Below are 25,686 nucleotides of genomic sequence, written 5' to 3'. Positions count from 1 at the left end.
TAGCCTTCTGAGTACTTTAAAGCATTTGAGAAATTATTCCAATTCTAGCAATGATGTACTAGCTTTTATTGGACTAGCCCTATCAGAATAAAAATTAAAAATTCAGGATCAAATTGAAAAAAATATATAGAAAAGACTGGAGAGCAACCCAAAGCAGGCAGAAACTGCAGGGTACCCTTGAAAATAATAACTGCACGGGGTAGAGCCCTCCTTTATTAGGCTTAGTCATTGAGGACCCACTTCAGTTCAGCGGGGATGGGGTGGACAGAGCTCAAGTAGAAAGTCAGTCTTATTAACTAACTTGTCAGAGGATGGAGTTTGAATCAGCTAGGGTTGCCAGAAATTGAAAAGGGAAACACAAGAAGGAGGATGCCACAGAGGAGTGAGCCCCAAAATCTGTGTATAAACTTTCTAAAATCCTTAGCTGACCCCTAAACTGCACATATATGGGAGAGATCCTAGGAAAATTAGCAAAGAGTAATGGCTAGAAGGCTAAACGTGCTAAAGAGGGGATTACAACTGTTGCCTATGACAGGGAATATACAGATTGAATTTTGAGTTCCTTTAAGTCAGAAGGGCTTGAGGAGAACCACAGGCTTTCCCCAGAAACTCCAGAAGGTTATATCTTAGAAATATGTGGACTACGAAAACCAAGGGATTTGCCCTAGGGACTAAGATTACATCAAATAGACCTGCCTTAACAATGTTTAAAGCTAAATCTCCACAAATTCAAGAGAACAGATAGTGATTTAACTATCCACTGAAGCAAAAATCAATCCTTTTCAGAATATACAATTTCAGAGACATAATCCCAAGTCTTAACAATGTATCAACCACAAAGTCCAATATATAATCAAATGTAACCAGAAATGTGAGGAACCAGGAAAATGTATTCTGAGATGATAAGATGTTGAAATTTTAGCAAACAAGGACTTTAAAGAAGCCATTATAAATGTGATCATGAACTTTTAAGAAAAGAAAGTCATAACTGATAAAAAGATAGGAAATCTCAGCAGAAAAGTAAAAATTATTTCAAAAAATTGAAATTCTGGAAAGAAAAAATAAGCAATCTAGAATGAAAAAGCTACTGAAAGGACTTAACAAAAATTTGAAGGTGGCAGAATATCAGTAAACTTGAAGGCAGATCAAGACAAATTGTCAAATCTGAAGGTCAGGGAGTAAAAATATCTTAATAAAACAAGCAAGGCCTCAGTGACTTAGGAGACAACATTAAGTGATCTAACTTGAATATTCTCTGAGCCTCAAATCAAGAAGAGAAAGGAAAGAAGGTAAAAAAATTGAAGAAATAATTCTCTATATTTACTAAATGTAACCTATCCCAGAAGTTTAGTGAACTCTCAGCACAATAAATGCAAAGAAAATCATATCTAGAACATCATAATTAAATTTCTAAACACCAAAAAATAAAGAGAAAGTTGTAAAATGGCCACTAACACATACAAAAATATACTACATATAAAGAATAAGGATACAGATGATGGCTAATTTCTCATCAGAAATAATATATGGCAAAACTGATAGAATCACAACTTTAAAATGATGAACATTAAAAAACCCTGTAAATTCAGAGTTTGATATCCAGTAAGAATATCATTTTGAAATGAGGGTTAAAAAAGACATTTCAAGGTAAACAAATGTTGAGAGTATATGCTACCTACATAGCCCTGCACTTCAAGACACTCTAAAGAAAGTTCTTCAGGTTGAAGGTAAATTATACCAAATGGGAGCTCAAATATATGTAAGGAATAAAGAGCCCCAGACACGGTAGATAAGTGATTATATCCCAGCAACTGTCTTTTTTTTTCTTTCTGTACCTTTAAAAGACAATAAATATTTAAATAAAAAACTATGATATTTGGTATGAGGTTAATAAAATATAAATATGTGACCACAATATCAAAAAGGAGTGAGTACAAATAAAATTATATTGCTGAAAATTTATTACTTTTTATGTGAAGTAGTACAATATTAACTTAAGATAGAATGTAGTAAGTTAAGAAGGCATATTATGACCTTTAGACTAACCACGAACAAAAATACAAAGGGAGACAACTAAAAAGGCAGTAAGAGCAATAAAATCAAATACTGAAATATATTTAATTAACCCCAAGAAAAACAAGAAAAGAAGCAACAGAGAAAAAAATAGTATACATATAAACCAAACAGTAAGTTATAAACCTAAACCCAACTGTTCAATAATTTATCAGGAAAATGTAATAATTATAAATGTCTATGTGCCTAATAACAGAGCCTCAAAAAACTGAAGCAGATTCTGACAGGACTAAAGAAAGACATAGAGGTTTTAAACACCTTTCTGAGAATTGAAAGAACAAAGAAAAATACATACATATGTACATACCTATCTTGATTAGATTACAGAATGAAATGATTAGTTTCTAAGCAGTGAATGTTTTAATTTTTTCCAGTAACATCACATTTTTAAAAAGAAAACAATAGTCCATCCTGGCTAACATGGTGAAACCCCGTCTCTACTAAAAATACAAAAAAATTAGCTGGGCGTGGGGGCGGGCGCCTGTAGTCCAGCTACTCGGGATGCTGAGGCAGGAGAATGGCGCGAAGCTAGGAGGCGGAGCTTGCAGTGAGCCGAGATCCAGCCACTGCACTCCAGCCTGGAGGACAGAGTGAGACTCTGTCTCAAAAAAAAAAAAAAAAAAAAGAAAGAAAGAAAAAAAATAGTACAAATTGCATGTGTAACTTACATTGTGATTTCATCACGTATCATATACTCTTACTGTTTTTGGGGTATAAGTTGAGCAAAGAAAAGGTCTTCTTCTAAACCCTTTTCTATTACAGGATATATTTTAACATTTAGGTTTATTTTGTCAACTACTTTTCTTTCCACAAAGTTCATAAAATAGTATTGAGTGAGACTTTTGTACTCAATTCCATCACCTAATGCTTAACCAACCTAAATACATCACACTTATTTTATATGAAATCAGCTTCAAGGTGTTACTGTTGAACCTTTAGGTATGAGACAAATAATTGAACCTTTAAGTATGAGACAAATAAATAAAGTAATTCTTACCTTAAAGACAAGTTCTCCTACCAAGCCATTCCATGTCCCATCTTCTTGTGGGCTTCCATATTTGTGATCCGGTGCTACGTAAATTTCGTAGTTAAAACCCAGGTAGTTAGATAAGGCATCCAAAACATCAATGGAGAAGCCCTGGTATTTCTTCGGCTTACCCAAGACATTTTCAGAGACCATCACAAAAGGTTCTTCCTACATGGAAATAAGAGAAATTTCTGATGTCAATCTATAGTGCTCCCTAAAAGCAAAGATTAATTCTTTAAAGAGTTTTGATTAAATCTAAAAATTGCTTTATACTTTGAAAGAATCAACTCAGGAATACAACTTATGCATTATTAACGCATCATATTATTTAACAATGCTTAATCATTCAATTTCTTATCATCTCCCTTTTAATTATTACCATATCAAAAATTAGATAAAAGTAACTAAAAAACTTAGGGTCCATGAATTTATTTTCCCTGTCCTCGGAGGACCAATCTGAGACTCCTTAATAATAAATCATTCAACAAACTATAAATTTATCGTATCTATTCTCAGGAATTTATTGTTTGTAAACCATGTAAATTACATCCAATAAAATTTTAACAGCTATAATCTACATAAAACAATCTGAAAAGATAAAAAAATTCTAAGAACATATAATTTAGCTGAAATTAATAATATCGCATTTACTGGGAGTTATTCACTAAGTAATTTTGTGACTTTGATATAAACACACATTTCATTGGAAAAATAGCTTCTTTATGACTGATATGAGAAATTCACTTACCTTTTCAATAAACTGTCTAATTTAGTAAATTTAGCAAATTGGTTTCTGCTTCCACCTCTTTTATCTTTTCCCATTTTTGTCTTTTTAAAGCTAACAAATAGGCCCCTTTCACTTCTGAGAACACCTGGTGTTAAGAAAGCTCGATTGATTTGAAACATGCTGGCAGACTACAGAAAATTAGATAATCTATTCCTTAATTTTCTACATTTGTTCAGAAATCTTTCAGCAACAGTAATATTTACAGATAACCATTCATGGTGTATGTAGTCCATCCAGCCCTCTGGGCAGGCTAAAATTTCTCCTTGTATATAAGCCAGAATACCCAAAGGTTTTTTTTTTTTTTTTTAATGATTTTTCCTCAGAGATTCACAAAACAGCCTTCATAATGCTTTCATTTTGGCTTTTATTCAAAGACACTGTAAGTAGCTTATAAAATCACTGCACCTGTTATAGGAATATTGTCAACTATAATATACAATTTTCTCCCTAAAAATTGCTATGAGATAAATTTTGTAATTGTTCAGGGTCAAAGAGCTTCATTTGCCTCAGTAGTGCCTTTTTCAAAATGATAAAAACAATGTAACCAATTATTGAGGTATTTCTTTTCATTTTGGATATTCAGAAAATCAGTACTAAGTTTGATGTTCATCTATAACTATGTTGATATTGTGGTATTTGTAATATTTCTTTAATCTTGGTTATCTAAGGTACTTACATTTTCTAATTTTGAAGACATATTTTAGTTTCACTGTTTATATGTTATCTTAGAGCAAAATGAACTAGTAAATGGACAGTTAGTAGAGTAGGTTACTGCTGGTTGTCCTCCAGAGGAGTTCTCTTCTTCTCTAATTATATTTTTTTATATTTTACCACTATGGAGAATAAAGACAATCTGTAGTCCTACTTCAGGCAAAGTGGCTTGCTTCATGGCCATGTGACTAATTCTGGCCAACGTGATGTAAACAGGGTGGTTTGTGCAACATTTCTTATTCTTTCTGCTACCTGAAAACTAGAAAGAACATACAATGGCTGGTGCTCTGGTAACTATCTGAGACTACACACAGCAGAGAAAGGAGAGAAGTCTATGTCCCTGACACCAAAAATGCTGTACAACACTTGGGCCAACTCGCCAAGGCTCTAGAATGTAAGAAAGAAAGAAAGAAATATCCCAGCACTTTGGGAGACCGAAGTGGGCGGATCACGAGGTCAGGAGATTGAGACCATCCTGGCTAACATGGTGAAACCCCGTCTCTACTAAAAATACAAAAAAGTAGCTGGGTGTGGTGGCAGGCGCCTGTAGTCCCAGCTACTTGGGAGGCTGCAGCCGGAGAATGGTGTGAACCTGGGAGGCAGAGCTTGCAGTGAGCCGAGATCACACCATTGCACTCCAGCCTGGGCAACAGAGTGAGACTGTCTCAAAAACATAAATAAATAAATAGATAAATAAATAAGTAAAAATAATAAATAAACAAATAAATAAATTTCCATATTTTTTGTTAAGGTACCGATTTTTTTCCTATTATAGGAATATTTCATGTTAATGAATATTGAAGATCATTAGATCAGTAGATGAGAGGTTTTCAGAATGAATCAGATTTCTAATAATACTGACTTGTTTAAATGACATCATAATACAAGTGAAAAGTGAACAAGCAAACCTTTAATATTATTGGTAAAATACAACACATCTTGATATTCCAAATATTCATATACTTAAAGTACATAATAAAACTTTAGACAATTGGCAGAATTTGCAACATCTCATTTGGTTGTTTGGACAACTTATAGAGCTAGCCAATGATTACGCCTTGTACAAATACACTAAAGTTGGTCCTGAGGTGATTAGAATCAGAATGGATTAAAGGAATTCCAAAATAAAGATCAAATTCACAGACCATGTAAATAAGATCATAAAGTTCTATAATTAATATAGCCTTTAATGCTTGTATTGTGATATATGATGGCAGCAGAAGCATGTACTGATTTCCTTACATGCAACTCATTCATTTCTAGATTTTGAACATCTATCAATCAGCAAATTAATTGTAAGAGGATTCATGGAAGATATTATTTGACTGGCTCTTCTACCAATATTTGGAAGTCATATGCATTCTCTGTTTTTCAGGACCTTCAAAACCAAAAAAAATTGGCTATGTTTATCAGTGATTTAATCACCAGGAAGTTGAATAACACTCTTCGATATGACACTTAAAAAAGTATGAATTTAATTATTGCATAGGTAAATGATAGATGTGGCAAAAATACTGTCCCAATGTATATGTTGCTAAAAACTATTACTTCTTTTTCATTTTTAACTCATAACTATCTAGACCAATTATTTAGTGTACTAAATGGTTATATTTTCTTCATATGTTAAATTTCTTTCTTGAAATGACTTTAATTCTACCTTTTAAGTAAATCTCTAGGCAAACAGATCCCTTGCACAAGTCTTCTGTCAAAATCTGTTCCTAGCAATGTCACCTATAACTGGTTAAAGATACAGAATAGAAATGGCTATATTAAGGGGGCTTTCAAAATGAATTATTGATAACATACCTTTTAAATTTTATGCCCTAAATATACTTTCATTGCATCCTATCATTCTTCATCTGGATCAATGTTTTTAAAGCTTTATTTTTAAGCTCTATTACGGATTTGGACCATTACTCATAAATTCTAGCTCAGACTAGTACTGTATGAGTACAACCAGCCAATATATTGGACAGGTAAACATAGCAAAATAAATTTGGTTGAAGCTTTGGGAACTATAATAGAAAAGATACTTGTTCCTTCTCTGCAGTAATACTTAGCTTGTTTTGATCACTTTTATCTATGTACCTATCTCTAAAATTTATTCAGTCATTGATTTATCCATTTAACATTCACTGAGCAGCTAGCTACTGCATCAAGGTACTACACTCAATATAGTGAGAGATATGGTATTAAGTCATGGATATTACTCTCAAAATAATTATACCTTATTAGTGGGGCATGTACTCAATCACTGTGCTCAACAAAAATATAAAGAAAGAAAAAGCAACACACACCATAACTGGTACTGACAGGACAACAAAGAAATACAGTAGAAACTGTAAAAAAAGGAAAATCATGATTTTGGGGATTACCAGCTATATCTTTTTTAATAGATCAGAAAAGTTAGGAAGAATCTCAACTCAAAGTCACACAATATGTTACAGAAGAAGGAGGCATCATAATCTGTCTTAATTGAAGCTTACCTCTTTGACGCTCTATTTTTTTCCACCTATGGATTAAAATCCAGGACTGCATAGTTTAATCTCAAATTTTAACACAATTTATGGTGGTACACTGATGGAGGCTCCAGATTCCTGACAGAGAAAAACACAATCCTCTCTAGAAAAAGGTAATATTACTTTAGGTGTAACATGATTCCTTCAAATAATTTTTGAATACGATGTCCAAACAAAAATCAAAGAAATGTGGTGAAAAGAAATATTAGATTGGTGTAAAAGTAATTGTGGTGTTTGCCATTAAAAGTAATGGTAGAAACCTCAGTTACTTTTGCACCAACATAATAATTCTTCAATAATAGAACCTGCAGAAGAAACAAGGAACAGAAATTGATCTCTCAAGAATTTAGATACTAGAATTTTCTGATGCATATTGGAAATATTATGTTTATTGTGTTTGAAGAAATGAAGGGCAATGCTTTTTTAATTGGCAGGAAACTGGAAACTACAAAAGAGTGTTGTTACGCAGTTGAAAAAGAACTAAACAAATTTGAGAATTAGAAAAGACAATTACCAAAGTTAACATATGACTGAGTCATTAATAGATTAGAAACAGATGAAGAAAGAATTCATGAATTGCAATAGGTCAGAATTAATATCCAGGGTGAAGGAAGAATAAACAAGAGGATAGAAAATCCCAAAGCAAGAATAAATAGAGGAGGAACAGAAAGTGAGGTAGTCTGATAATCCCAAGTACTGTCAAGCATATAAAGAAATAGAAGTGCTCCTATTTCTAGAAGTCGAAATAGAAGTAGGAGTGAATAGCATTCACTCCTGCTCGATATATAAATTTACAACCATTTTGAAAAATATTTTGACTTGTCTAGTAGCATACAGAGCTACTTATATACAAGTTAGTATTACTTGGTTTTATGTATTACATCAATATTTATCTAGTATGAATATGCATGGCTAAGTCCTAGAAATTCCACTCCTTAGGTATGAATACAAAAGAATACTGGGCACCAAACTATACATCCAAGAATGCTCATAGCACCCTTGTCTGTAATAGCTCAAATGTGGAAACAATCTAAAAATCCAAGTGCCCATCAACATGGAAAAGATAAATATATTGTGGTACATTGATGCAGTGGAATACTAAACAGCTTAAAATTGAAGTCAACTGAAGCTGTACCCTAAAATGAATGAATGTTTAAGAGAATAATTTGAGTGAAAAAAGCAATAGCCAAAGAAAGCAGATTTTGATTCCATTTACATAACATTCAAAAATGGGTAAATTGACCATATTATTTAAGAATTCACACGTAGCTGGAGACAATCTAAAGAAAATAGAGGAAGTGATTATCTCTGGGTGGTTAGACTCTGGGATGCTGGGAAGGGTCGGATCAGAAAGATGCACTGGGGAGGTGGTTTCTGTGGTAATGACAATCGTCTGCTTTTTGCTCTGAGTAGTGTTTTCTGGATGTTACTTTACTATTTATTAATTAATATTTCATGCTTTTTTCTGTATACATGTTATATTGCGATATCAAATAAGGATAAAAATATGTAAACTGCAAACAGATAATGGAGGGCAACGAAGCCATATTAAAGTGTCTGCTATTTACTTGACAGGGAATTGAAGCTTTTGTGGAAGGGAAATGGGATAGTAAGAAAGTAATTTTAAGAGTAGAGTGTAGAATGGATTATTACAAGAGAGGGGATTAGGGGTCCTTTGCAATAGCCCAGATGACAGGAGATTATGGCTTGTGCCTATTTAACATATATTTTCAAAGTGTAAGTAGATGGCTTTGAGTCTTCCTTTATAGGGACAGAAGGGAAAATAATAAATGATAAAATCCTGTCATTAAAATTCATTTTCCAGCAATTAGTTTCAAAGAGTATTAATAGGACTTGAGTCTAAATTGGTGAAAACCTGTCTGCCTATTAAATGAAAACAAATTACAGATTATGATTTGCTGATCATTTGCATGACAGATGCTCTAAGCACAAGCCTCAGCAACTGGAACAAACGAAGCTTTCAGAGAATGTCTGTGGTTTATCAATCTAAGTACATTAGCATGAGGATCCACAGACCTGCTTGTAGAAAAGGGTGTTTCAGTGGCTGATAATTTTCGTATTAGCAAGGATTTATTCACGTCACTTGTTGGGTTATTAGATAATAACTTCATGATTCTGAATCTGTATTCAGTCACTTAAAAAATCTCATGATAAATGCTTAGTTGATTTACAACACTGTTTGCAACTTGCAGATTTTGCCGTTAATTCCTATATGTTAATAACTAAGTAATATTGTTTGCTAGTGATGGCGTTGGAAAAAAGCATCTGACATTTTTGATAGGTACAAGCTACAAGCTCTACTGCCAAGGCTTTACTGAGAGCTGTTTAGAGGTTTTAATATGCACGACTACAGAATGCCAGGAAGGCCAAAACTAAGAATGAGTCACTGGAAATTCTTTATAATTCTGCTCACATATGTAGCTCAAAGACATTAAAGAAAAAAGAGACTATTTCTTAATGGCTTGTTTAAAATATTTTTTCCCTAAAACATACTCCTGGATGAAGCAAACAATAGTTGTCTTTATGCATGGTGTGAGCTTATATTTTGTTCAAAGATGACACATTCCATTTTGATATATGCAGAATTAATGGCCATTGTTCCTCTTGGAAAAACCTCATTTTTTTTATAGAGCATATGTGAGTATTAGAAATGTTCACAAGTTAGGAAGGCCAATGGTATGTAATTTGTTAAAAGGAGATATCAAGACACCAGAATAGAAAAGCAAAATAAGGAACAGCAGGAGAGGAAGAAACAATCCAGGTGTTGTAAAGAAAACTAGTATCTGAGTTTCATGGAGAGAAGAAAAGCAGATCATCGGGATATGCAATGAAAACATTTTTAAAAAGAGGGATTGCAGGAAGATTTTATGAAGGAGCAAATGTTTATAAATAATACATTAAACTTAGATTTAATCTTTCCTTAAATGTTTTTACCAGACAATAAGATACAATTACAAATGATAAAAGTAAATACAAATACTTAGTCATCCTAACTTCTTAAATCCTTACATCTTCTATATTATCTTATATATCATTTCTATTTCTATTCTGCAAGCAATTATTTAAATACAAATATTTTAAATTGAGCATAAAGTTAAAGCTATTATTATGCAAGATGATTGATTTTTAAAATAAAATATTTTATTTTAGACATTGCTTTCAACTAATGAAATAGTCACATCTTAGTGACTTAAAGGCTAAGTGGAGAGTGGACAAGGCAATTTTTTTTGTACAAAAGAATTTGAAAGAAGCATAAGTTGCTGTAAGTGGGAATACAAGGTCACCAAACACATTAGGCAATTACAATAATCCTAAGTACCCTAGTTCTCACTTGTTGGTTCTGCCTGACATTCATTTGAAAATACATTTTGGAGACTAAGATTTTATGAACCACATGATCAACCTTTAAGAACTGAAAAATACCAAACTCTCAGACTGCGTTTTGAGTATGAGTGCTGGATAATATTTTTTGTTGCTTGTTTGGTCCAAGTTTTCATTATATTAGTAAATTTGACACTTAAGTGAATCTTACATGTGTCTATCCACATGCATGAGTAAATTATATTCTCTAAATATTTGTTGAAAGTTTTCTAGGTACAGAGAACTTTGCAAGTGCAGTTATCTTAAAGAAAGCTATCAAGAAATACATTCGAGATATAACATATTGCAGCTGTAAGGAGTGACTGGCTGTACCAAATGAGAGAAGTCTGCAACTATTTAACGGAAGACTTTGGCAACATTTGACTTCAGAATGGTGATGATATTTACAAACACTGGAGTTGATGAATCATATTTCTGTTAAAATATTATAAAAAATAGTAATGTTAATAAATGTCAACTGAAACTTATGATATGACATTATCTGGATATAGAAGCATTTAATAAATGTAAACTAAAGCTAATTAAATATTGGAATGTAGCAGAAAGCCACACAAATATTAAAGATAAAAACCATATAAAACTTGAAAATGTTTAAGGATTAGTGGCATTTCTATCCAAAATAATATTACTTATAGGGAAATAGCAGAAATTCAGATATTTATTCAGTCATTCAAAAGAGTGTTAATGCCAGGCACACACTAAGAATACAGCAGTGAACAAAACAAACAACAAACAAACATTTCTATTCTTCTAGACCTACATTTTAGTGGGAGTGACAGACAACAAACAAAAAAGGAAATATATATATATATATATATACATATATATATATATAATGTCAGATGGTGATGATAGGTGCTGTGAAGAGAAATTAAACAAATAATGAGAAGAAGGCATATGTGAGAAATGATTGTACCTTCAATTAGAAAGCACCTCTGTAGAAACAGCATTCAGACAGAAGAAAGAGTAAGTATAAATACAGCAGTTAAGAGTCTCTGACTTGTTTAAGAGACAGAAGAGACACTAGCGTGGCTAGGACCAAGGAAGCTAGAGCCAGATATTAGGAAATATCTGAGAGGCAATGTATTTGGATGGGGCAGAGCTTCACTAGAGTCTTTAGGCCACTATGATGATGTCAGCTGTTACTTTGACTGAGATAGGAAGCCAGATGGGCTCTGAGCAGAGGAGAGACATGATCAGATATATTTTCACAGTTTACTAGACAGTTGACAGTTACTATTGACAATAGACTGGAAGAGGCAAGTGAAGAAGCTGGGAGATCAATTAGGAGTCTTTTGCAATAAATCAGAAGTGACTTGGCAGTAAAATGGATTTAATAAGACATAATTGGATTCTAGGTAATTTTTGAAGGTAGAGCTGATGAAATTTGTTGATATATTGGATGTGGGGTTATAAGAACTTAGTGAGAAGTGATGCAACACCATCTCATACTTCCTAGAGGTGCTCAGTGGAGGCATCAGTCTTTGGAAGAGTATTAACTTCTGGGACTGTCCTTGACTGATTTTTAGTTGGAGTATGTGTCATAATAATTCTATTAGATGAACTAAAGCTTTCAATCAATAGACTAAAGTCCTCAAGGTGAATGTTCAATATGGAACAAAAGACAGTATTCTGTAAAAACCTGCAGCACTGAATACAAAATTAATACACATTCAAATTTAATGGAGGAAAGCATTAAAATGTATACTTTCTTTTTTATCCCTACATAATTGTGACTTAGAATTATTTAGAAGAGAAATATTATTTATTAGAAGAAAAAATAATTAAAGTCATAATCTTTAAAGCTTAAATTTTAAAAAGACAAAGTTTAACAGCAACCATTGAGGGTGAATTATTTATTGTTTTGCTCTCTTAACATACCTTTGGGGAATACAAATTAAAATAACAAGAACTATTTAATTTATTGCTTATCTGACTGGCAAGGATAAAAATGAATGTTAACATTTATCAGCAAGCATGTGAGAAAGTAGACTTTCTCATGCACTACTTATGTGAATTAAAATTGGTAAAAGTTTTCCAGAAAACAAATTCACAATAAAAAAGTGAAAGCCTCAACTCCATAAAAAAGTGGGCGAAGGATATGAACAGACACTTCTATAAAGAAAACATATATGTGACCAATAAACATATGAAAAGAAGCTCAACATTCACTGATCATTAGAGCAATGCGAATCAAAACCACAATGAGATATTATCTCACACCAGTCAGAATGGTGATTACTAAAAAGCTGGGAAGCAGCAGATGCTGGCAAGGCTGTGAAGAAATAGGAACGCTTTTACACTGTTGGTGGGAGTGTAAATTAGTTCAACCATTGTGGAAGGCAGTGTGGCGATTCCTCAAGGATCTAGAACCAGAAATACCATTTGACCCAGCAATCTCATTACTGGGTATTTACCCATAGGATTATAAATCATTCTACTATAAAGACACATACACACAGATGTTTACTGCAGCACTATTTACAATAGCAAAGACTTGGAACCAACCCAAATGCCCATCAATGATATACTGAATAAAGAGAATGTGGCACTTACACATCGTGGAATACTGTGCAGCCATAGCAAAGAATGAGATCATGTCCTTTGCAGGGACATGGATGAAGCTGGAAGCCATCATTCTCAGCAAACTAACAAATGAACAGACAACCAAACACTTCATGTTCTCACTCATAAGTGGGAGTTGAACAATGGGAACACATGGACACAGGGAGGGGAACATCACACACTGGGGCCTGTTAGGGGGGTAGGCAAGGAGAGGGAGAGCATTAAGACAAATACCTAATGCATGTGGCGCTTAAACCCTAGATGACGGGTTGGTAGGTGCAGCAAACTAACATGGCACATGTATACCTATGTAACAAACCTGCACATTCTACACATGTATCCTGGAACTTAAAGTAAAATAAAAGAAAAAGAAAAATAAAAGTGAAAGGCTGTAAATTTTTTATATTATCTAATAATTGTACATCTAAGTAATCATAAATGAGCATAAATGTGCACAAGTATATATTTTTAAAACGTTCATTGCAAGTTATCTAGGAAGAAGTTGAAAACAACCTAAATACGCTACAATCAGGGATGGATTTTGTTTTGCTTTAAGATATGGGGTCTTGTTATCTTGCCCAGGTTGAAGTGCAGTGGCACAATCACGGCTCATTACATCCTCAACCTCCTGGGCTCAAGCAATCCTGCTTCAAACTCTTGAGTAGCTGGGAATACAGGCACACACTATTATGCCTGGTATTTTTTTTGCGGGGGGGATGGGTCTTACTATGCTGCCCAGGCTTGTCTCAAAGTCTTGACCTCAAGTGATCCCCAAATGCTGGAGTTACAGGCATGAGCCACAGAACCCAGCCTGGGACTTTTTTTTTTAAGTCTATCTGTATGACACAGCACAGCACATTGGGCTGTCAACTTCAGTGTCTCAATGCCCTGTCACATAATTATCTACACAGAGTTGGACTATAGGTCATTTTTTAAAAAACCAAGAATAGCATTTTGAAGTTCGGGATTGGTTTGTTTTTTTCTTTTTTTTTTTTTTAATAGAGCGATTCAAAAATATCTCTGTAAAGACATTAATTTGCATTTCAACATAGTTCAGGGAATGAGAAATAAAACTGTCAACAGTTAGAAGGCTGGGAATTACATACAACCCTAGATAAATTAATAGACATTTGAGGCAGCTGTAGAAATTATTCACTAAGTGGCTGAAAAAATCTATTGATCACATCTGTTAAAAATATCTATTCACAGCTGGTCGCGGTGGCTCATGCCTGTAATCCCAGCACTTTGGGAGGCCGAGGCAGGCAGATCACGAGGTCAGGAGTTCAAGACCAGCCTGGACAACATAGTGAAACTCGTCTCTACTAAAACTACAAAAATTAGCCAGGTGTAGTGGCATGCACCTGTAGTCCCAGCTACTCTGGAGGCTGAGGCGGGAGAATCGCTTGAACCCGGGAGGCGGAGGTTGCAGTGAGCTAAGACCACGGCATTGCACTCCAGCCTATGTGACAGAGTGATAGAGTAAGACTCCGTCTCAAAAAAAAAAAAAATCTATTCAATTAAAAATACTCATTTGCATATTGCTAAATGGGAAGAAAATGTACAAAGCTATCCACAGTGTGTACATGTTTGAAATTGAAAAAAATAATAGCAGCAAATATTCATATGGAACTTAGTATGTGCTGGGTACTTTAAAAACTTTTTGTGTATTCATGCTCAATAGTTTTATGAGTTTGGGACCTCAATTACCTCAAATTTTATAGATAAGGAAATGTAGTTAAGTTTAGCTAGTGGTAGACACTAAAATATTAGCAAGTAACTTTTTGATGGAAGAATTATTTATGATTTTGCTGTTAATTTTTGTTTTCCATATTTTCTGTTTTTTTGTCATTAAATATAGAATACTTTTTTCAATAGTACTCGTGGATAATGAGTCTGAAGCAGGAGAGAGAGGCTAGGGTTGGAAATAAAAATTTGTTTATAACTTTCAAGAAAGTAAATGAAGTCATTCAATAAAGTATAGTGAAGGCCAGGGATGAAACTCTGGAAGAAGAGAATCCAATGAAGGAGGTAAAAGGAATAGAGAGGCCGGGCACTGTGGCTCACGCCTGTTATCCCAGCACTTTGGGAGGCCAAGGCGGGAGGATCACCTGAGGTCAGGAGTTCGAGATCAGCCTGACCAACATGGCAAAACCCTGTCTCTACTAAAAATACAAAATTAGCCAGGCATGTTGGCGCATGCCTGTAATCCCAGCTACTTGGGAGACTGAGGCAGGAGAATCACTTGAACCCAGGAGATGGAGGTTGCAGTGAGCCTAGATCATGCCATTGCTCTCCGGTTGGGGCAACAAGAGTGAAACTCTGTCTCAAACAAACAAACAAACAAACAAAGGAATAGAGAGGTCAGAATCAGAAGATGTTGAAGATGCAAGAGAGGACAGGGCTTCTGGGAGTAAATTGCCAGTGGATTCCAATGGAGGTGAGAGGTCCAGGAAGGTAAGGTCTGAAAGCATGCATTTAATTTGTCACGTAGAAGATCATGAAGACAAAAAAGCAATTTGTTTGGAGAAGTGAAAATAGAAGCCAAATATCAATGATTTGAGGATAAAAATAAATGACAAAGTGAAGACAACTGAAGAGTCTGAGACACTTACACGAGAAAAGAATTGGTAGAATAAAGGAGATTCAGAGCAAAAGAATGCTTTTTTTTACCTTGAACATATTTTCAGGCTACAGGAAAAAGCAAATAAAAACAATAAAAAGCTTACTTTATGCCTGTCATCATCCTTATCACTTTACGTTCATTACCTCACTTAGTTTTTTTATTTTTTGGTATTGTTATTGTCATTTGCAAAGGAGAGAACTGAAACTTGAGGGTAGAGTAGATAAATAATGTAAAAGTACATAATATAGTTCACATAACTTGAGTTAGAATATTGTGAAATTTTCTAAACCAATATTGATTTGATTATGGTAGTCAATCTACCTGTTTTTTATATCTTTGAATTTGCAAATGACTCTGTCGATCTCTCTCTAAACTTCTAGAGACAAGTAATAAATCTGTTTTCAGAAGTAAACTGTATAACACATCTCTGAAATATTTACTCATTGTTTAATCTAAAAATGCAGTTTCCAGCTTCCAAGACGAAAAAAGTTTGAAGTTACAAAGCTAGTAAGAAAGATTGAAATTTGAATCCAATGCCCTCTGGTGCTGAAGTTCATATTCTTAACCATTAATTTAGACTGCCTCCATCAGTATATGGGTATGCATGTGTGTATACTGCAGGTTGCAGAAACTACATGGTTGATAAAGAACTTGGGGTACTCTTAGTCTTTGACATGGTCGTGTCAAAATCTCTCTCTCAGTGTGTGTGTGCCTGTTGCTTTCTCTTTCTCTCTTTCTACTATACCTAAAAAATGCTTTATATCTAGAATAAATCTACTTATACTTTCTCTTTTTTTCCAAGCCACACTTCAACTTTCATCAGCATATTGAAGGAATCACAGTTTTAGCATAAAGATTAAAGTGAAAATATTTGAAATCTGATCTGACTTTCCCTTACCTAACTAAAGCTGACACTACCCCCAATACAGCTGCTATTAACTCTCCTCCAAGAGCTTTCTGCTAATTCCAGGAAGGAGATCAACTACACATTGATGCCCTAGCCACACTTCCCTTCCCTTTTTTAAGTTGCTATACCAATCTTTACCTCTGGGTATTCAGGAAACGACTCATTATTGAGTGACTTCACATGCATGTGTAGATTAACCTTTTCTTTTCTCCTGTTAATCTGTCTATTATCAGTTAATTCACAGGCCCCTAAACATAGGAACCTAAGTGGGTAGAGGAAATGTTTTCCTCCCAATGGTATTAAGTCATTTTCCAGAGCAAAGAGTCTCTTCCCTAAAAGATGTGGAGAGAACAAGGTACATAATTATTTTGCTACCCCTACTCTATACCCTTTGTAGACACTACCCTCACTATTTCAGCCACTGGCCTGGCTGATCTAAGGTTTTAAGAATAAGGTGACAGGTTTTCTATTTCTAGTGAGATGAATGCTTTCTGAGGGATGTACCTTTTTCTTTTGATTTTATTATGAAGCGCGGTGGGAAACTTAAAAGAAAAGATCCCCTGCATAGAGGGCAGAGACATAAGAGTAGACAGCAGAAAGGTGCTGATATTTAAAAGCAAGAAACAAATCTGCAGGGATTTACAAAAGAATGTGGAGACATCTGAACTTAAAGCTACAAAGGCTTTAAGTTTCTGTGTGTCACAATAAGCATATAAAGGAATATTACTACATATTATTAAGATTAATAATAAGGCACATAAAAATGACCTCTGTGCCAGCTCTTATCAAAAGGACTGTGGATCCAGACTGTAGTATTGAATTAATTATTAGCACATATATAAAGAAATTAAACGGAGATTCCTATAATTTACTGGAAAATATAAAGATGCATATTTTTATTGCTATATTTTATTGCATAATAAATTGAAAAGCTTGACCTAAAATCAGCCCTTACACCTACCCTGCCTATAAGATCCTGCTTTCCTGCCTAGATGAAACAAATGTCACTTGCAAGTGATTAAAAAAAAAAAGAAAATGAGCATTAGTCCTATTTATTCTTGCATTTCTCAGCATATGTTCCAGCAGTGTCACCAAATGTAATATCACATGTATCGAAATGCATCTTAATTCCTGAGACATGCATCGAAGTGCATCTTCCCTGAGACTGATAAAACAAAGGAGGGATAATTTTCAAACGCTTTGTTTTTGATGAGTGCTCTGTTAAAAAATTCTCCTTCACTTTTAAAAAAGTGAAAGACCTTGCTTTCAAATGCTAATCAGCTGCTTCTTTATTCCCCAATAGACTTCAGACTACTCGGCCTCAATACTTCATTTTCTTGAGTACTTTACTGACCATGGTCTTGGAGATTACATTTGGCTCAGAACACCATCCTAGCTTGTTATTTTTACTTGAATTGCAAAGTACATTACTCTACATAAGAATCATTGGGAAAATATTTAGTCTGAATATTTTATTTTCCCAATTCAAAAATCATACCACTAGCAATGGTTAAAAATAAAAATGAAGAAGAAGGAGGAGAAGGAGAAGCAGGAGGTGGAGGAGGAGGAGGAGAAGGAGGAGGAGGAAGAGGAGGACGAGGAGGAGGAGGAGGAGGAGGAGAAGGAGGAGGAGGAGGAGACCTTCCAAACATGAAAAAAAAAAAATTCTGAAAAATTGTAAGTTCCTTTGCTCGTGCTAACTTCCATCACCTAGAGAAACTGAAATTCCTTGCTGAACAATTTTAAACATGATGCAAGGATCACAAATTCAGTTTCAAGCATTATGGACTTTTTTGTTTCTATCCAGGTTAACATAATACTTGGAAGTTTACCTGGAGATGCTGTGAAAATAACACCTTAAAACCAAAACCTCTGTATTTCGACCGATCATTAAAAATCCCAAGGAACATATTATAAAAAAGTATATTACCTTCCTTCCCTTGATCAGCTTTTCCATTTCTGGGACTTCCATGCAGTATGGTGGTTCTCCCCTTGATTATCTTCCCACCTCCCAGAAGGAGCTGAATTTTAATAGCATGTTCACTATTCCAGAAGCTGACAGATGAGTAAAGCAGCCCCAGATTTGGATGCTTTTTGAAGATATCTATTCTCATTTCAGACTCTCCTAGAGTACCATGTAATGCAGTGGATAGTGATTTGATCAATGCTTCTCTATTGGTCAAAACCTCTTACTGTGCCTTTGAAAGAATCCAAGTTCCAGTTAGGGACTTAGTTTTTTCTTTGGTAAGGCTGCCATGGAAGACTGCAGCATTTTGGGAGGGACAGGAAAAGCATATGTGATTTGTCAAAATTTATTTTCTTTTGTGAACTGAAATCCAATCATGATGTTGCAACTTTAAGGTTGCTTTTCTCTACTGAGAAGGAAGATTTCCAAAATGTGAACAAGAAAAACTTTCTGTGATGTTTTTTCATCGTTTACCCAATGCTAATTTATATCAGCTATGAAACAGCAAGAACATCAACATGCTCTTGGAGCTCAGAAGGGGAAGATGAGCGTGCAGCTTCCTAACAAAAAGCTGGACATTTTGGGAGGTCAGGGAAATATGTAAAACACAGAAATAGCAAGGTGTGTGGGAGTATCCTACTTTATATCTATATAGATATTTAGATATTCACCTAAATTTCTATCGATCACTACGCAACTCAAAGATAAATACATACTTTCTACATTTTCTTTTGAATTCTTGATACAATACAATCTCCCCAAATGAAACCTTTCTCAAAAATCATGTGTGAGCTCTGGCGATTGTTCTGATTCCTGTCATTCTTTGCCCACACTTGTAGAATTTCTCTCTAGCATTGATGGTCTAGTACTCAGGCAAGATTCACATTTCTGTAAATATTTTCCTGCTCAGCTCCCTCTAATTTACAACATATCTCAAAAATGAGATAATATGTGCCAACCACATCAGCTTTCTCACCCTCTGATCTCTACTTCGTAAATTCAGTGAGGCTGACAAGTTCTGTTTTGGATCCATACCTTCATGTCTCCAGTATGGAAACTGCCAGCAGCAAGAAAGCTGGGATAATTGTTGGGATCATTTAGTTGTTTCCAACCTTTTAGGTATCAAAGTCCATTTCTACCAATTGACTAATGTCTGAAAAGGTTTTTCCATACTTGGCTCAGTTTTATAGCCTTTTGTGGCAGGAAATTAGGCCAGTCCTTGTTAGAATCATCATGGCTGGGAGTAAATTAGATAGATAAGGATTCAATGCTTATTTTTAGCATATTTGTAACTTGAAGAAGTTATTTAATAACTCTATCCTAGCCATATCAATAAAATATGAAAAAAATTAATAATCTTAAAGGTTCAGTAAAGACTAGAGAAAATACTAACAATGAGATTTATTAGTAAGCTAGATGATAATGTTATCTGTAAGCTTTAATAGCTACTAATGTGTTCCTTTGTAACTCTGAAATGTAAAATCTATTTCAGTAGCATCTCTCAAGTTTTTATTTATATTCATGTTCATTTCTGAAGAATTTTATGTGGAACTGGTTTTGTCTTGTGACTATCTTGAAACTACTGCATTGTCAGAAGATGACTTAAAGCTTCAAGGACACCTTAACATTATGTTTTTGTTCAGATGGAGTGGTACACTGCATTTCTGAAAGTATATAATGTAGTTCATGTAATTTTGGTTAGAATATTGTGAAATGTTCTAACCAAATATTGATTTGATTATGGAAGTCAATCTACCTACTGTTTTTATATCTTTGAATTTGCAAATGACTCTGTCAAACTCTTTCTAAATGTCTAGAGACAAGTAGTAAATCTGTTTTTCAGAAGTAAATTAGATAACACATCTCTGAAATATTTACTCATTGATTAGTCTAAGAATTCAGGTTCCAGCTTCCAAGAGGAGAAAAGTAGGGTCATGCATGGCTACCACATATACAATAGCAATACTCACACATGTCTGTGCAACAGCTATCATTTCAAGAATTGGTGTGATGCAAAAGAATAAGAAATTGTCAAGCCATTGTCATGCATCAATTCTTATGACGATTTTATTTAGTGAGCGCTGAAGTGAACATATATACTATGGTTGCTCTAAATTACATCATTTGCATAGGCCATTTTTCTTTAAGAGTCTGTTTATAAAAATCATATTTTCCCCATTCACATAAGATGAGTACACTCAGAAGAAGAGACAAAACAAAATATGTACACAACACAGAGCTATGTCTACTGATTACACTGTTTCAATAATAAAAATGAGTACTATTTTACCTAAACTTTACACTGGATCAGAGTTGTAGCAGTGTTATTTTTAACTTGGTGAATATTACTTACATCATACAATATTAACTTCATAGTCACAGAGAAATTTCTTACTGAATTGTCCTTAAAGGAACTCTTAAAAAAGAGAAGACATGACACATAGGTTGCTGGAATTTTCTGTATTTCAATTTCATATACTTCAGAAAATATTTGAATTTACTTTTAGGATACTTTAAATTCTTGATAGAATGTCATATCTACATACTTCCGCATATACTCTTTCTAATGCTGGATATCCCTTCCCTCTTATCTATTCCTTGATAATCCCTGCTCATCTTTCAAGATGAATTTAAATATCATCCTTTAAGCCTTGCCGACTGCCTTACCCATAAGTTAGATACTTCTTTCTTGCTCTCCCTTAACAGTCTGTGCATAAGAAGAATGGACACATATCACACTTTTCATGTGCCAGGTTCTGTTAGAAGGTCTTTGTTCTTTGCATGTACTAGTTATTTGAATTTTTATAACAGCTTTATGAGGTAGGTAATTTATATTATCTCCATTGTACAGATGAAGAAACAGAATCATAGAGTTTAAATACTTGGCCTACATTCACAGGTAGGAGAGGTGGGGATTTAAACATAGGCAGTCTGGGGAACCAGACTGTCTCTTTTTTAAAAAGTAGCTTTATTCAGATATAATTCACATAATATACAATTCACCCATCCAAAGTGCACAATCCAATAGCTTTAGTATATTCACAAATATGTGCAATCATCATTGCAGTCGGTTTTAGAACTTTATTACCAGCTCCCCCTCAAAAATGCCACTCTTGTTAGCTGTCATCTGCCAATCTCCAAAACTTTCCCAGACCTAGGCAATCACTAATTACTTTTTGCCCCTGTGAGTCCCTATAGATTTGTCTATTCTGAACATTTCATAGAAATGAATTCATATAATACATGATCCTCTGCGTCTGGCTTCTTTCCCTTAGCATGCTTTCAAGGTTCATCCATGCTGTACACTGTTATCAACATGTAATTTCATTCTATTGCCAAATAATATTCCATTTTATGGTATACTACATTTTATGTATCCATTCACCAGTTGATAGACCTTTGGGTTGTTTCCATTTTTGGCTGCAATCAACCATGCTGCTATGAACATTTGAGTACAAGTTTTCATATGGACACATGTTTTCATTTCTCTTGGGATTATATATACAGTGGAATTTGTAATCATGTAGTGACTCTACTTTTAACCATTTGAGGAACTGCTAGACTGTTTTCTGAAGGAGTCGTACCATTTTACATTCCTACCAGCAATGTATCAGCATTCTGATTTTTCAACATCCTTGCCAACATTTGTTATTATCTGTCGTTTTGAATATAGCCATCCTAGTGGGCTTGTAGTCATAGCTCATTGTGGTTTTGATTTGCATTTCCTTGATGGAAAACTATGCTGAGCATCTCTTCATTTGCTTACTGACCATTTATATAAATATATCTTCATTGCAGAACTGTTCAGATCTTTGCTCATTTTAATTTTTTTTAATTTTGTTTATATTTCTTCTTCATACTGAGTTATAATATTTTTGTATATGCTAAATATCACTTTTGAGATATATGATTTGCAATTATTTCCAGAGAATGTAAACTTTTTTGTTAGTGTTGTTTTTTGTTCATTTCTTTTTCATTTTTGACATCTCTGCTTATTTTGCTGGGGAGTGGGTCCATGGAACTCCTCATTTGCCACCCCAGAAGTGAAACTGTGGGAACTGTGTTCTTAACCACAATGCTATCCTGTGTATTTCCATTGTAGGATTATTACATGGCAGTTATCATATTTTATTGTGACTTTAAGTTTATTTTAGATATCAGCCCCTGGAAATGTCATCAGCCAGAGTTGTCATTCTTGCCTGGAGTCCTGAACCAAACTTTATTATTTATTAACTCCTCCAAAGGAGCCCTCGTAAGACATTGCTGTGGGAGCCACCAGAGCTTGCTGTCAGCTCTCTTCCCAACTCCTTGCTGTGAGGGCTTGCCCAGTAGAGTCTCTTGACAAGTTTACTTTCCCAACCCCTAACCTTGCCTCCAGGTTCAAGAGGCTCAAACGCTGAGACCTCAGAAAAGCTTGAACTTTGAGGTAGCGATGAAAATTCTGAAAGTCTCTAAGTAGCAAACACTTGAACAATGTCCTTAGCAAAAAAATTTAAGGACAATGACGTTTCAGAACTATCACTGGAGGCATTTGTTTAGTTATATATTAAAATATAGAGTCTATTTAAAGCTAGCCTGGAATCAAACACAATTTATATGAGATAATATAATTGATATATAAACCTCTAGATATTTTTGAAAATCATAATTCAGGGTGCTTTTGTTTTCGGTGGTAGGTGTTTTTCGTGCATTTTTCCTCTAGGAAGTACCAGCTTCACTGGCAGAAGAGTTTCTGTGGTCCTCATTAGCAGGTTTTCAAATTGAGGTAACAGTGACGGGGCCTAAAACTCATTATTCTGCAGTTTACATTTGTTTGTCTCCCTTAGAGTCCTCCAATCTCCCACAAAAATCTGAAGTTTGATGACAATGAATAATTAGACTTTTATGATCACTCATGCTTTTTTTCTTTACTGAGTTTACACATCATAGTTTTACTGCAGAGATAATGTATGTAGAAGCACTGTTCATTTTGCTACCTGCTTTCACATAGTTTCATCCAGTTAATATAGTAGTAACCCTTTGTGATTGGTTTTATTATTCCTGTTTTACAGATGGAAAAATTGAAGTTCAGAACAGCGTCTTGGTTTCCATAAATTCAAAGATCAATTAAGCAGAAAAACTGGTACGATACTAAAAGTCATACCTTTTGACTGCAAGTTCAGTGCTTTTTGCAGTGTGTGCCAAAGCTTCTTAGTATAGGTGTATTAAATAGAGGAGACTTGGTGAAATAAAGGCAACAAAATTGTGTGAAGTACTTTGGATAAAAAATGAATTATATATTATTTATTCCTTTGTTAAAAGGTATATTAATAGGAAATTAAGTACATTGCTTTACTTCACACTGATGTATATAAATAACTAAATATAACCTAAATACTTTTTTTTTGTTTTTGTACAAATTAAGACTCTGGTGCCCATATATCAGTCACAATCTCCCTAAAAAAAAAAAAAAGAAATTCCAAAAAGTGAGACTAATAATGGATATTTTTTAGGAAAAAGAAATTACTCAAAATGATAACTCAGTAGGTGGCTGTCTGCTGCAGCCAGGCAAACAATCCTTCCTTTGGTGAGTTGCTTAGAAAAACCTACCATTCTCTCAATAGATATTTTGGATATTGCTTTGCGGTAATGATTCAAGATAAGCTATCTCTGTGTATTTCCTATTTCTGTGTATATCCTTCTATGATTGAGGCAACAGTTTTAATTTAGACAGTAATTTTTCTCATTGCTATTACTGTCCTATGTTTTCTAATTGGTATATTTCCTACTGCCTTTTCTTTTGGAGGTATTCTTTAAAATAGTTATTCTCTTTATGTGGCTTCTTGCCCAGTGACTTTTAACTTAACTTTCCAGGAATATCCATTAACTTAATTTGTAAAAATACCATACATTATTTAATCTAAAATGTTTCCTATTGTAAGATGTGCAACTATTTTACACATCACTAATAAAGACAAACATGATGCTAATTACAATTGCAAATGGAAGTTGAAGGATGCATCCTAATTTTAGAGATATTAAAATATGAAAAACTATGTTTTTTAATTTATAAAATGCAGAAAAATCACTATCACAGTCTTTACTATAGACTTCCAGTCATATATTTATATATGAATTCAATTTATATATTGAATTATTTTTATGGTAATTCTAGGCAAAAAAATGCTCTATTGTGTATTTAATGGAGAACAACTGCACTGCAGTTTTTCAAGACTATTTTGAGAGCTTTAGAAGATATCTTGCAAGAATCAAACTCCCTGGATGGGTGCGGTGGCTCATACCTGTAATCCCAATACTTTGGGAGGATTACTTGAGGCCAGGAGTTCAAGACCAGCTTGGGCAACATAGCGAGCCCCTGTCCCTACGAAAAATAAATTAGTCAGGCATGGTGGCATGCACCTGTAGTCCCAGCTACTCAGGAGGCTGAGGTGGGAGGATTTCTTGAGCCCAGGAGTTTGAAGCTCCAGTGAGCCATGATCATGCCACTGTACTCCAGCCTGGGTGAAGGAGTGAGAGCCTGTCTCAATAAAAACAAACAACAAAAAAACTCTCTAAAGTCAGGATCTTTGACTGTTTTGTGTGAATTCATGAGTGAATGTATGTTTATTAGGAATGTACATGTCTTTTTTAAGGCCAATCAAAGTAGGTAAATAAGAATTACTAATCAGTGAGCTCCTCCCAAATGCCAATTTATGGTTCTCAGATATCTTATACTTGTTGCAGCATAGCTTCTCATGCCTTTCTTTTAATTTGTAACCAATTCCTTTCCATTTTATTATCATATATATATTATGATTATGTTTATAACTCCGTAATGTTTCCAATAGTGTTTTCATGAATTACCATGAAAACAATTGAATGACTTAATTGGTCATTTATTGCTATCTACATTGCATAACTCAGGAAGTTAAAAACGGGAAAATCTTCATAATTCCTTTGTAGTAATACACTTGGACCACTTGGTAAGAAGTAAAGATCAGTGGGCAAATTATGGAAACAAAGAGATTAGAAGAGACACCAAGTAGTAGAGACTGCTTTTATTATCATTCTTTCTTTTCCTCCATTTCTAAGACATATTTCTGTGGCTTTGGTGATGGTTGAATACA

The 25,686-nt window shown here is 34.3% G+C and overlaps 1 protein-coding gene across 3 annotated transcripts in view; it reads right to left on the bottom strand.

The window, feature by feature from the left end:
• The window catches only part of GRID2 (glutamate ionotropic receptor delta type subunit 2), a 1,611,884-nt gene that overhangs the window by 344,063 nt on the left and 1,242,135 nt on the right, over nucleotides 1–25,686 (bottom strand). For all 3 annotated transcript variants that reach the window (XM_054682694.2, XM_054682695.2, NM_001164703.1), the window contains 1 exon segment: nucleotides 3,071–3,268. In XM_054682694.2, coding sequence (XP_054538669.1) covers nucleotides 3,071–3,268 — 198 coding nt within the window.

The sequence above is a fragment of the Pan troglodytes genome, chromosome 3 (genome assembly GCF_028858775.2).
Source record: "Pan troglodytes isolate AG18354 chromosome 3, NHGRI_mPanTro3-v2.0_pri, whole genome shotgun sequence".
NCBI classification, from domain to species: Eukaryota; Metazoa; Chordata; class Mammalia; order Primates; family Hominidae; genus Pan; species Pan troglodytes.
The sequence above is the reverse complement of the archived record's forward strand: the minus strand, read 5'-3'. Positions and strand labels throughout refer to the sequence as shown.